Source organism: Limulus polyphemus, unplaced genomic scaffold (genome assembly GCF_000517525.1).
Source record: "Limulus polyphemus unplaced genomic scaffold, Limulus_polyphemus-2.1.2 Scaffold5491, whole genome shotgun sequence".
NCBI classification, from domain to species: domain Eukaryota; kingdom Metazoa; phylum Arthropoda; class Merostomata; order Xiphosura; family Limulidae; genus Limulus; species Limulus polyphemus.
In genome coordinates, this window is record NW_013671101.1 from 51,739 (window position 1) to 66,263 (window position 14,525).

Consider the following 14,525-nt stretch of genomic DNA (forward strand, 5'->3'; position numbering starts at 1 on the left):
ATATATATATATATAGATGACTTTATAATAGTACATACATGTTATTGTACTCATTTGTATAAAAGTATTGAAAATTCTCTTAATTTTTTTACTCACCTTAACTCCACATTCCTGGACTTAAAGTTAGGACAGTTAGTTCTGGTTTCAATATTCCCTTTAAAACAAGAAAATAAATGAAGATAATGAATTGGTTATCATGTTTCTAAATGATGGACAGTTAAATACTTGTAACTGTTCTTTCTAAAGTAAACAACAGGTATATTAAAATAATTGAAATTGACATATCCGATAAAATAAAACAATTAATTTAAAGATGAGCTACAATATCTAAATAAGTAAACTGAAAAAAAGACTAGATATTGTACATATATACTGTGTATATACTTTAATAAGTGTGTGTGCAAAAGATTGCATTAATTTAAAGAATGAGGTGCAAGTTAAAAAATGTGGTCTATGAGATGGGATTGCATTTTTTAAAGATATCAAACATAAAAAACAAACAATACACTAAACCTTGTTAATATAATATGATAAAACAAATGTTGATGTATTGTTCTCATCTTATGAATTACACAAAACAAAAGAGGTACTCATTTTATGAATTATGCAATTTTTTTCATAAAATGTTGTGTTTTGAATGCATAAATGATGATAAAGATTTAAAATTTCGTAAGGAAAGTTTGAGTTTATAAAAATACCACTTCAAAGAATTTTCTGGTGACCCATTTCTATAAAACAGATATATATGTGGCTATCTTTATCACCACTACATATAACTATCATTAATTTAGTAGCATTATGTCCTATAACAGAATACTTGCACTTAAAATGCACTAATCCATTATTTTTCTAAATCTTTCTACTTCTCATTTGGGGTTACCCATGTGCTTTAATTATGGCTCTAAAGGGAAAGAAAGGCTTGCAAGTTATACTTAAATGCAAACTTTTAACTCATTTAAAGATCTGCAAAAACATCCCGTCAACTATCGTTCCCATAGTTTATCCTTATTAAATATTAAGATGTACCTTAATGTGATCCAGATGGCAGAAGAGATTAATCAACCTCCCATACATACATACATGGTTTCAGGTAAATGTTAATAAAATATTAAATGTAAACTTACACCCTGCCATCTGAAATAATTACAAAAAATAGTATATAAAATTTTAAGTTGACAAACTTGATACATTAATTGATAAGTTCAACACTGTGTGAAAAATGTACCTTTGTTCTTCAGGTAAACGATGTATATTCATTTCATTTATAAGTCAATCAACTGTGTTAAATAAATATAAAGAAATAAGTTACTCTGAGCAAGTGCATTCATTTCATTTAGAATTTGGAGAATTCCAAATTATGTACATAGTGTTGAAGAGTTTAGTTTACCTCTTTTTCATCACCTTAATAATAATATTTTCTGTAATTTGCATGTTCAACCTCGACAGCTCCTTTGGTGTCACATTAGATAAACAGTCACATCATAGATACATATGGTTTAGGTATAGCCATTCCTAATTTCTCAGTGAAATGAACTATTTTCTGTATAAAGTTGTTGGTATGTGTTTATATGTGTGTGTGTGAAAGGGACACCTACAATATATACATATCAAAAAGATTTTTTTGTAACCATTCTGTTATATTTCAATTACTGCAAGCAATATGCACCTTCTTTTCTAAATCCAAGTTACTTCAATTATTAGTGAGCACCGTAATGACTTAACCTAACTTATCATCAACTGTCCCTGGTATTCTAGCCCTAAAGTTTAAATATGTATGTGTGTGTCTCTCTCTCTACACACGCACCATGAAGCAATAAAAGGAAGTTAGTAATAGATAGATGTTAATTATCTTCTTATGAGCTTTTAACAAAAAAAAAAGATTTGTTATTTTCAAGTCACATCTGATTAAACCTTTTCAGACAGGAAGAGTTATTGCTGATAGCCCAGATTTTATTCTTCTCACTGTGTCAATACTTAACCAAATTGTATAAAAGTTAGTAAAAACTTACTGAACATCATCTAGGTTTGGCTTAAAGTTTTTATAATTTGGTTTAGTATATCTATCATTTTTTAGAATGTGAAGCTTACAAAATTTTGTTGTGAGAAACTGTTTTTTAAAAATATGAAAAAATAACCATGTCTTAAAATTTTAATTTTTCATTGTTAATCTTAAGACCTGTTTTATACATCCAATCAGCTTAAACATGACTTAACACATTTCTTTTGATACTTTACCAGTTGTAGTAGTCACAATTTCCAGCTATACATTACATAAAAAACTCACAAAAACTGCAAAGATTTATCAATGACCTAGGTTCTCACCTTTCAAAATGACATCTCCACTACCTGTGTCAGGCTAGGTATTGTGATTTTTGCTAACAATAATATAGTATTTAATATTAAATATTTCATCTCAAACAATTCTTGCTCATATTTGTTTGCATTGTTTGACAATGATAAACTTAACAATAATATTCAATAATGATTTCAATCATTGGAATATCTTGCTGTCACCTACCATATTTGCTTAACTAAGCTTACCTGATGTACTGTCACAAAATAACATTTTTGTAGTTTTCAAACATATAAAATTAAACATGAAAATATGTTCAGGAACAACAAAAAAGTGAGAAGAAATGATAAAAAAAAATCTCAGGCGTGTGTTTTGTTCCTCAGTCTTCTAAACTTCCCATTAGTTTCCTTTGTTCACTACATCAAGAGCTCTGGTTATTCAACAGCTCAAGAAACCATGAAGTACTGATCAAACCACCTTATATTGATGTAAAACGTTTATACTCAACTCTATACAATTATATTTAAATTTTGGCTAAAAGCTACTTTCAAAGCTGAGATTCATTAATAATTGTTCAGATTACATGCTGTGACATAATAATAGTTTGTTTGTTTTAAAGTAAAGCTACATTTGCTGTGTCCACGGTGGGGAATCGAACCCCAGATTGCAGTGTTGTAAATCAGTAAACTTGCAGCTATCTCACTATGGGACTATAATAAAAGGGTGATAACAAAGGGTTGTAATAACAAAACCACCAGCAGAGAGGGAAAATCATATGAAATACATACACGATTCTATTTTGAAGAGAAGATAGTTTCTTAGCAAATATAAACCTATATTTGGGATGGACATACAATAACTGTGTTGTTTACAGGATGGGCATACAATAAGTGTGTTGTTTACAGGCAGGATTCTTTGGAACTGTACAGAAATGAAAACTTGAAATGTTTCTTTTTCTTAGTAAATTACACTGCCCGGTTTCTACCACCTAACCAGAAAGCAATGGTCACAGGCAAACAGGCTGAGGTCGTATCTCCATTTCAAACAATTCTTGTAAACTTTCAGTTAATGAAGTGGAAGTAAGCCTCGAGTTCTTTATGGCAGACATTGTGTTTTTTTTTTACAAAAATGGTCAATGACAGAAAGTGCTTACAGAAGAGGATTACCCAGGGAAGCTTCCTTTGTAAGTACTGACATATGCAGCATGAGACCTGTTGCAGTAACTTCACAACATCTTCATGTCTATCCTCAAAGATATCTTTAAAAGCAATGCCAAGAATTTTTTTTAAAAAAAACAAGAACTGGCTTTTATTTGTAGATAGATCTTGTCACTTTAGTTGCTTTGCACTCTTTTCTACTACTTCTTCTTGCTTAATTTAACATGTCAATAATTCTTTTAGTATTTCTTGTTTATCATGTAATTTGTGTTCCACTGGTTTGGTGGTTTGAAAAACACAGATATAGTTTTTCAGCAGAGGCAGGACAGCTGAATAGAAATGCAATATTAGCAGTTCTTTCCCTTGGAGTAGAATTCTCTCTGTCACCCCTTTCTTTATCTTCTTTCTATATTCAGTATCCAGCATTTGTTTTTAAAGATAGAGTAATGCCTCTGAGCTTTTCCTTTCCCACACCCAGTTTCCTATATGTAGCCAATTATTGGATATATATATAGTCAGTTTTCTCACTCATATCCAAGAAACTAAAGCAGAAAGTCATCAGGGTATCCTATATCTTTCAAGTGCCCAGAGAAACAGTATAACAAGATAGCCACTAATGCAGCACATACTTCTGTGGCATAGCAAACCTGATGTTCAGTAACTTGTAGATCAGCTGACCACTTTAGATCATGGAATAGCAATTACACCCACTTTCTGAATGGCACACAAAACTTTTTGCAAACATTGTGGATGGGGTGGTAAATATTTTCATTAATGTTTGCAAATTTGGAGCCTTCTGCTTGAGCTTCTGCTCAAACTCTTGAACACCCACATCACTGAGCAGGAATCCATCAAAACAGTCACATGGTTAGTCTAAGGAATCAAAATGTTCTATCACTACCCGTTTTGTAGTTGAGCAAAAATTATTAACTAATATTGCTAATACACTCTTGTTACTATTGTTTTTGCTGTCACTGATATTAAGTAAAGTTTGTTTTTATTTCGAATGTTCTCCAGTATCCTCTTCGTGACTTTTTTTTTTTTATGTCACAGGTCATTTTGTATGATGCTGAGAAACTTGTCAACTTGGACAAAACTTTCTTGTCTTTTGCTAATTCATTAGCCAGGTTATTTAATCCTTTCATTTTTTTTGTTAATGTACACAAAAAATATTAACTACAAAAGTGGTTTATGTTTAATAATGATATTTCTTCTGTATTTAACATTTGAGAAAAAACCTAACAGAATTTAGGTACAAGTGTGAAAATTTGGAATAAAGTAATTTTATCTATTACAAACAAACAAACATCAAAGAAATATTTCCAATATCACCCATAACCATCACAGCACTATAATATTATGTTGAAAAAACAGTGAACTGGCTTAAGTAACTAAATAAATAAGTAAAAAATCAAGCTATTCATCAAGTAGATCATCATTTCTTTTTAAATAGGCTAATTGGTAAATATTAATTACTGAATACAAGTTTGTTAAATTAATAGATTTAAACAAGATGTATTGAATATTAAATACACACCTGTTGGTTAGAAATATGACCACAAAGGGGTACAGCAGATTTCATAACTTCCATCATGATTCAGTGTTTGGACCGATGCTGTAGGATGATTCCGGGGGTTTCAAACACCAGACATCGTATCATTAGTTATTTTGGTTTCCAGATTTATTTATTTTTTGCTTTACATTCTTGCAGTATTTTTCTGTTGTCTTGGCACCAAGTGAGGCATAATTTCTTAGGTCATTGCAGTCTATATACAATACTCTCCTGGTGACATTTACTTTCAATATACACTCTCTGAGTGCACAAATCACCTTATGAGAATTTCCTTGATAGTGCAACTTGACACTGACAGATTTTTATAAACATGTCCAGTTGAGCTTCTTTTTTAATAGATTTCTTGATCTCTTTAAGACTGAAAACATCACTTCTTTCCAAAACTTTAGCCATATCATTGTCTGATTTACTCAAACATGTGCCAACCAACACACATATACAAATTTTTAATTGACAAGGAATATCCCACAATTCACTGTGTATAAACTGGCCAATGGAGTCCATGGTGTTTTGCACTCAATGGGGTACATAGATTATACATATAACATGCTAGCCTCACCTTTATCAGAGCTACTGACTTATAATTTTGATTTAAAAAATCTCAAAGTTTTAATTAAATCATGTTAAGATATTTCAACTAACTAAATTATGTTACCTTTTAAAGCTACACCATTGCGTTGGATGGATGTGATAGCCTTATGAACATGTTTCATATCTTCTTGAGATGATTCTAAATGTACTTCTTCAAAATCTACAGGAACACCAGCATATCTTCATGTAAAATTAAAATTTATAAATTAAAATCAACATTCTCCTCAGTAGCACTTATTAAGATAGTGCTATTTTTTGTGATACTTTAGTAAGCTCGGGATCATCTAATGAGATGAAAATATTAAAAAATACTCTGTTTAATTTCCTGACACAGAATCTGAGTCCAAACTGAATTTACGATAATGTTTCTAGCCATAAATTGGTCAGGTGCTCAAGTTACAAAATTATAACTTTACAAATGTTACAATCCCTAGTCTTTACTAAATTTTAACAAAAAAAGTACAAAAATGAGTTTTTTCCTCTCAGTTTTCACAACTTTATTTTATGCACATTCTTTAATTACAAGTCCAAGCAATTCTCACTTTAATTTTATTTCTAAAAACAAATCTGCATTGCATATTTTTCTTCACAAGTCAAGAAAAACATTATAACTCTGTCACAAGGCTTTACTTTTGTAGTACAATGGATAATTTCTGAATTAACTTTTTTGAAATTTGTCCTTTTCCCCAAATTTGTTTACAATTGTGAAATACATCCCAGTTCTTTTATAGGTAAGTCATAGTAACTGTGTATATTAAGTTAAACATTAGTTCAAATGCCACCAACAAATAGTTTTATCCTCACTTTAACTAGGTTACTTGTTTTAGATATTGACCTCAAACATCAATCACAAGCACACCAGAGAAATAGATTTACCACAATATTTTCAAACATTAATACAACAGCCAAACACAGACACATATTCAAATAACTCGCAAGTGAAAGCAAAGAAGATTATATAATAATATGTCAATCACAATATATTGGCTATATCGGGTACCGATGAGGCCTTTAGCTCAGTACCAGGGCTCAACACGTCGGTAGGGATATGACACACACACAGTAATGGTCTAGGTGTTATTTATATCACTAACTTTCATGAACAGCAGGTGTTATGGTGTGAACTAGATTAAATAAGTAAAGTGTAATTATGTACTGGTATATACATGTTGATGTCACCACGTTGCTTTTTCAATTTAAAAACAAGCAGACAATTGTTGAGAGGTATATAATATGCAATACTGCCATTCAGGATAACTTATCTTCATTTTATTTACTACTAACACAATCACAAGCACTCTCTTCTATTAATTATATGAACAATGCTACAAATGTCATTTTTTAAGAAAACTATTTCTGTTATATTATTAACCATGTTAGAAAGATAGTGTCTGTTCAATATCAACATTAAAAACACATTCATACTTTTCTACGTATTCGTAATTTTATTCAATTAAAATAAAAAATTCATTCCCTAAAATACATTTTTATTGATCAAACAATACGTTCAGAAAATAGCAAATTCCAAGCCAAGTTCATTTATCAATTGTGGCTCAATTAAACCATACTTTCTAATTAATCTTTTACAAAATTTAAGCAGAATATTTAAATACAAAGTAAAAACAGTTATATTTATATAATTAAAATATAACTAGTGTAATTTATTTCATTCGAAAAGTTAGATTTAATTTGATAATTTTATTAGTCATATTTTTTTCTCAAAACTAAAAAGCCTTGCAAATAATGTACTAATGTCTATGGCTTACTTTCAATTCTTTTTTGGGTTCAGTCTCTCTCTTTTTTTAATATAAAATATTGCTACATCATTAATTCTTAACCAAAAGGTTTGTATTTATTTTAATTATCCTAGATAGCTTTTCTTTTCTCAAATCAAGGATTTAATTTTTTCTAACTCCTTTATATTCCTTTTAAGTTAACTGATAAAGCACAAAATAAATTACAATAAAACATATGTTGACATCAGCAGATTTGTTTGTAGAATGAAAACTAAATAAAAATCCTTTTATTAAGAGTAACGTGGTTTTCAATATATTTTTTTTAAATATAAAGATGTATTCAAATAAATTAATGGAAATGCCTGAACAAGAAGGGTGGTTAACTGCTGGAAAATACATTGCTTAAAATGCCAATACTATTCCAATATACATTACAGTAAAAAATTGTGCCCTATAAATATATATGAACATCTGTAGATAAAGACATGGCATTTGACCCAAGTAATTTTTCTAAAAGGTAAACATATATACCCATCTGAGTAAATTACACAGAAATATTTGTTGGATACCAAATATAATCCATCCAACATGCTGAAAAAGAAGATACCAAGTTATTTAAAAAAAATTTCATAAATTTTATTCGGAGGTAATAAAACCAAACTGTACAACCTATATTTAGTATAAAATGTTTCTAAGAATAACTATACAGTTTCGGGGGATGAATTACAAACACGAAAAACAAAAGATTTATGAGAAACATCCAGAAATTTCAAAAGTGTAATGCATATACTGTATACAATATTAAACACATCAGTGTGAATTTATAACATGCATGAGAAACTCAAATATATCAATTACAGTCCAAGTTGACCATTCATTGTAATGGGCATGATGAAATGTATTACAACTATCTTTTTTTATTCCATACTTGCACAGTTATTTAATTTTTGACACTTGTTCACTTACTGTTTTTATTATTTCACTAATTAATCCATTTTTGGAAACATGTATTGAAAATATGTTTTTGCAACTGATTTTAAGTATAAGTAGCAATTTGCCCATGTGGGTTTTTTTAAATAGAATTTTATTAATTTCTTGATTATTCACTTGAGAACACATTTTATTTCTTATTTTTAACATTAAAATGTTTTAAGTTTAAAGACTCCTAAAGTCATGATTCAACATCAAGTGGTGAAATACACTGACCAAATATATTATTATTTGAATTTTTAGATCAAAGTTGCTAACCTATGTATATTTGTAGAAAATTTATTAAAATAAAATTTCCAGAGTGTGGTATATGAAAATATTTTTTTATTAAAACAAGATCAATAAAAATTGTTGATGAAGAGGAAAATAATTCATAGAATATCCAAACCTTCCCACTACAAAATGTTTATTTATGTTCATTATTACTGTAATTTTAAAATACTAAATAATCAAAAATAATAAATATGTTATACCTGAACACTTCTTTTACATGGCCCATTAATTCTGGTCCTATACCATCTCCAGGAAGCATAGTGACCATAAATCGGCCTCCATACTTAGCTTGCACTCGATTTGTCCGAGTTAGCTAAATGAAGTTAACAAATTATAATACAGCTTAATATTTTTTTTTATCATAAATCATCAAACTGTACATCAGTTTAATACATTAAAAATGGTTTTGTGAGTGACTTATTAATTTCTTTAACAATACCCTGCATAATAAGCACTAATACTGAGCACAAAAATGCTAAGTAATAAAGCCATAAAACTGTAGCTCGTATAGCACTGTATTAGCTGGAATAAATTAAAGCTGAATATTAAAGGAAAAGTTTATATACGTATACTTGTAGTAATGAAAAAATTAACAATCACAGTATGTGTTATCCACAACTATTTTTGGCATAAAAGCTAAAGTTATTGCAGTTTCATATGAAAGGTCTTACCACTGTACTTGAAAATTGTCTGTCTTGTTGATTCCTCCAAAAAACTACAGGAAGAACTGCTCTCACATTCTATATTTCAAAATAAGGTAAAATTTAAATATAATGGTTAAATTTGAACCAAAAAATTTGTGTGGCTTATGAACAAAGTGAAGAAACCAAAGTTCTGATGTTTAACAATGATAGTGGTTCATAATAGGGATTGCCCAAGAATTTCACAAAAATTCTAATAGAACATATGAGCAAAAACCACTTTAAAAACAGTTTTATTCTTGAAACAACACTCAAAACCTTCTATTTCTCTAAAGTGGCTAAAGTACTGATAATAGCAAAAAAAGTTAACTTTCTGATTGTTAAACAAAATTCACAATTCATCAATTTGTTCTTCATATTATTATTGTTTCACAAGCCTACAGAAAAAATAGCTATGAATATTTTATTAAAACCTGAGCAAACCTATTAAAAAAACTCCTGCACAGGCATAGGACTATCCTTATGTTGATGTTTGAAAGAGGAGGAGAGATTATCAGTTTTTTATATCTTGTGTATTGGTAAAGAAATTGGTGAAACTTTCACCCCTGCGAAACACTTACGCCACAACACACGTAAGCAAAACAAAAAATAAAACATTATACAAGACAAAAGTTACAAATACAAGCAAACTCAAAACAATAGGTAGGCAAACAATAATTTATTTATTTACAAAAATTCTAATAAAACATACAGGCAAAAACTATCTTTAAAAATAAACTTGTTCTTGATACAATGCTCAAGACCTTCTATTTCGATAGCTAAGGCTGCTAAAATATTGATAATAGCAAAAAATTTGATTTTCTGATTGTTAGACATACTTCAAAATTTATCCACTTTGTTACTATTATTATTCATATTATTATTGTTTCACAAGCCTACAGTTGTGAATATTTCATTAAAACCTGGGCAAACGTACTAAAATAACTCCTGCATAGGTCATTGGACTATTTTTATGTTGATTCTTGAAAGAGGAGGAGAGATTTTATCACTTAATTCATTGCTATTAGCAAAGTTTCTCTTCAAAGCCATTCAAGCACTGAAGCTTACTGCAAAAACTGCACCAAAATTATGTACAGTTACTAAACAAACTCCTGCAAAGTTGTAGAGCTATTTTTGAGTTGATTTCTGAAAGTCAAGATTTCCACCCTCTAAAAATGTTTTAAGTTCTTCTTCGCTACCAACATAAGCTCTTTGAAGCTATTTGAGCATCATTATACTAGTCAGAAATGCTTACTTTTATTAGAGTAAACAATGTGTATATTTATAACAGTGTCTCCAGCCTTATTATTATTGATTATAGTTTTAGAAGCCTCTACACAAAAAATTGCTACAAATATTTTACTCAAACCTGGACAATAGTAATAAATACAGTATTGAGTATGTCATAAAGTAGTTTTAAAATTAATTCAAGCACCTTCATTTTTTCGTCCTGAAGAATTTCTCTAAGTCCTTTGCTTTCCACCATTTAAAAAGATCTTGTATTTTACTAATGCTCATTAATTGGAAAATAATATCTGCAACTTACAGCGCACAAGCTGAAATACCCATCAACTGAAGAGGAATGTTTAAACTTAATTAAAACAATGTACGTTTAACAGCAATCACATATTTCAAAGTAATGAAAATTATAACAGAGCTTCTTTATAAACAACATTTACAGTTTGCTTTCCATCTACCGAAAAATAAAGATTATGAGGTAATCCCACCTTCAACATCCTACATCTCATTGACCATGAGAAAAGCATGGTTGTTTAAGAAAAAAAACCAGCAACTTTCATACTTTGACCTTGAATCCCTTTTGAATATTTAACATCGTCTAAAGCATCAACCTGCCAATATTGTTTGAGAGTGACTCAATAGGCTGGGAGTAATTAACCAACAGGCTTTACAAAATAGAAATAGGGTTAATTTCAATTTTGACCCCCTCAGAACATTCCCTACAGTTCATAGTGTTTACATACAAATTCTGGTTGAGATTGGTCCAATATGCTCGGAGGAGTTATGGTGCCGCAAAGAAACACACATTTCATCTATATATATATATGTGTGTGTGTGTGTATAGATTAATTGGAAATTTCCGCATTGAGGATTCGTAATTTCTCGAGTTTGTTGTTAAATTTTGTCTCTAAGTGGCTTTTTGAGACTACTTCAGTGAATTTTCCAACTGAACAATTACCACAGCAGATTTCTCTACTCTTGTGAGGGGTGATTTATTCTACTGATTTTCATACTTTGCTGTAATTTTAAGTGTGTATTTTAGTATTATTTTATTATTATTATTCATATTTTTGTTATATACTGCAAATGTCCATAAACTATCTAAAAAGATGATTATTTTTTATTGAAAGTTAATTTACATGGCTATAAATAGATAATATACACAATGTCATTATGAATAGCTTCATTTTTCCTCGATGTTTGTTATATACATGTTTACCTGAAATCTCAGGCACAAAGCTACATGGCTCAGTAAATAATGGCTTAGTGGAAAAAAAACGACCAATGCAACAGTAAAGTGTTGAAAAACATGTAACATTCAACCGAATGCATATGTATGTAGCTTAAATTTATTCTCTATAAATGGACATAAAAAACATGATAATAAAAAATTATCAATTTAAAAAAGGGAATAAGGATCATCAAAAAAGTACAAAAACAAGTTGAATCAAAATGCAAAGATTATATTTTCAAGCTTACAACTAGGGACTTTAAAAAAGGTAAACAAACTAGGCCTGATTACATGTTCACAGTTAATGCCATGAAACTTGGTAAAGCAAGTCAATTCTGATTCTCTACTACTTCAGTCTATTGTATAATATTTGACAGTCATTAGGCAACAGCAAGAAATTGGAATTAACTAACATCACATGAAGTGCAGAGACCTAAATCTTTGTCCTATGTTCACATAATTTTTTGTCAATTTCCTAAAGTACTTATCCCTTACATATTTTCATCAAAATATGCATGTTTTATCTCTTTACATTTATGTTAGGTGCTCAGGCATGTTTCTGGAATAAAAAGTATGTTTGGGAATAATTTGACTTCAAAATTACATATTACATGTGTAGATGTAGGTTTATGCACTACTCAAGTTGTAATTTTAGTACTACAGCATAGATGTAATCTTTACACTGCATATAAGATTACAAATTGACTTTTTGCATTTTCTAATTTTTTATGTTAAACTGCAAGCTTCTTTCCAGGATGTAGTATCAATACCAATACCAATGGATACATTAAACATTAGAGCACAGCTATCCATCATTATTTAATTGCAACATAACTGCTCTAGCCTCAAGTGATGGTTTTGAATGAACAGCTATAGACTAACATAGGTCAAAAGGTTATGGTGAAAGAGAAGGCTCCAACTCTCCATGTTAATTTTTGTTACAAATAAGTATAACTATAACACCTCAACTGTACATGTTACTTTAGGAGTTGTAATATATCAATAAAGAGTGAGTACCTTTAAAAGATATAAATGGCACTATAATTTAAGTTATATTCACTGCAAAAAAACCTTGAGCCATTAGCCATGTCATTGTGACCTCTTCATTTATACAAATTTTGACAAGTCACACTATGCTGTATGGTGGTTGTACTTCCCCTGCAATTTCCGATTTGAATTTCTGCCATTATAAGTTAAATATTCAAAAAACTCTATTATAAAAAATTCAATTTTAAATAATTTTTTCCCCATATCTAATATTGCCTATCTAAGCTACCTACATATGAAAAACATTGACAACATGGAAAGTTGGGGCCTTCTCCTTTAAGCTTTAAACTAGTTTACCATAACAGATTAAAAGTAAAACTAAATATTAACCAAGGAAATCATGCAACTAATTTTATATACTGTTTTAATTATAGTATAGATATAATATCATTATCATCAACTGCAAACTGATAATGATTATAGTGTATCGAATCAATGACTGATTCATCAGTTGCGTAACCCCTCGCTGTTAGTATTACACTGTAACAGTATTATTAGTATTAGGCTGTTAGTGTTAGCCTTATTTTCGGCACTACACTTTTGACTTCTAAGTTTAGGGCTTAGAAGTTATAGATGGAGTACTATCTATAGTCTAATCAAGGAAACTGAAGACAAGACAGAAGAATAATAATTTTTAACAAATAGATTATAAATGAAGAAAACATATTCCTTTAAGCGAAATTAACTACGATAATAACTTCAACAGATAGTAAGAGTAAGTTAGTGAGATACCGCCATGTTATTGTTACTGATAATATTAAAGTAATGGTAATCAGTATGTTACTGTAGTGCTTTTTAAAGTTAGCTGCTCTTGTGGAACGCACAAAAGCGAATCCTTTTGATAAAAACAGACAGGTTTAATAATTACCTTAAATTTTCGGAAGTTTAGATGAATCGTAAAGCAGTTTTTCATGCAGACGTTAAATATCTTACGATTGTAGTATAGAGCCATTACTACAGAGTGGATATTTCTTTATCCCAGTAGAGGACGCTATAACTTTATTAGCCATATATATTTTATATATCAGCTAAAGTCTGTTTGTTGTTAAGCGCAAAGCTACACGATGGGATATCTGTGCTATGCGAGCCTGTTCCCACCACAGATAACAAAACAATCAAGACTCCCTTTTAAACTATAATAAGTCTCAACTATTACATAATTAACGCACGCTAATCCATACTCAAATTCACTTTAAGTTTCTCACCATGTTATAAATTTGCTTTTTAATGCAACTTCTCTTCCCACTACCTGGAGCCACAAACGACCAATTGTGCATTATTGTTTATAGAGTGTACTGTGAATACATTACGCCATAGGTTCCCAAACTGTGGTTTGCGAATCCCTAGAATTCCATGAGCCTGTTCCTGGAGGGCCGCGAGGTGTTAGTCATTATACCGCTAGAAGATTCAAGACGTGGCTTAATATAATGTTGCGTCAGCGAGGTCACGTGACTAGTATCACGCCACGTCCTTCTCGAACCTTCATGAATTATCGGGAGACTACTAGATATAATATAATACCTTCACAACGTGACGAGACAGCAAGGTAATGAGTAATTGAACTGCAGCCAGAGAGTGTGTAATTGAACTGAATATTGTTGAAGTTGAGCACGTGAGATGTTCGTTGTTATAGCTTTTATAATAGCGCGACTGTCGAAATTAAGTGTATCGCAAAGTTATATTCAGAAAGAATAAACCAGTTTTATTTAAGAAAG

At 30.1% G+C, this 14,525-nt stretch overlaps 1 protein-coding gene across 1 annotated transcript in view; it reads right to left on the minus strand.

Moving 5' to 3' along the window:
* Window positions 1-13,791, minus strand: part of LOC106472648 (isocitrate dehydrogenase [NAD] subunit gamma, mitochondrial-like) — a 30,439-nt gene extending 16,648 nt beyond the window's left edge. Inside the window, exons 1-5 of the mRNA XM_013933303.2 lie at window positions 13,679-13,791; window positions 9,285-9,353; window positions 8,814-8,926; window positions 5,679-5,794; window positions 97-154 (exon numbers count right to left, since the gene is read on the minus strand). Coding sequence (XP_013788757.1) covers window positions 97-154; window positions 5,679-5,794; window positions 8,814-8,926; window positions 9,285-9,353; window positions 13,679-13,762 — 440 coding nt within the window. The 5' untranslated portion in view covers window positions 13,763-13,791. The remainder of the gene's footprint in view (window positions 1-96; window positions 155-5,678; window positions 5,795-8,813; window positions 8,927-9,284; window positions 9,354-13,678) is intronic.
* Between the last annotated feature and the right edge of the window lie 734 nt (window positions 13,792-14,525).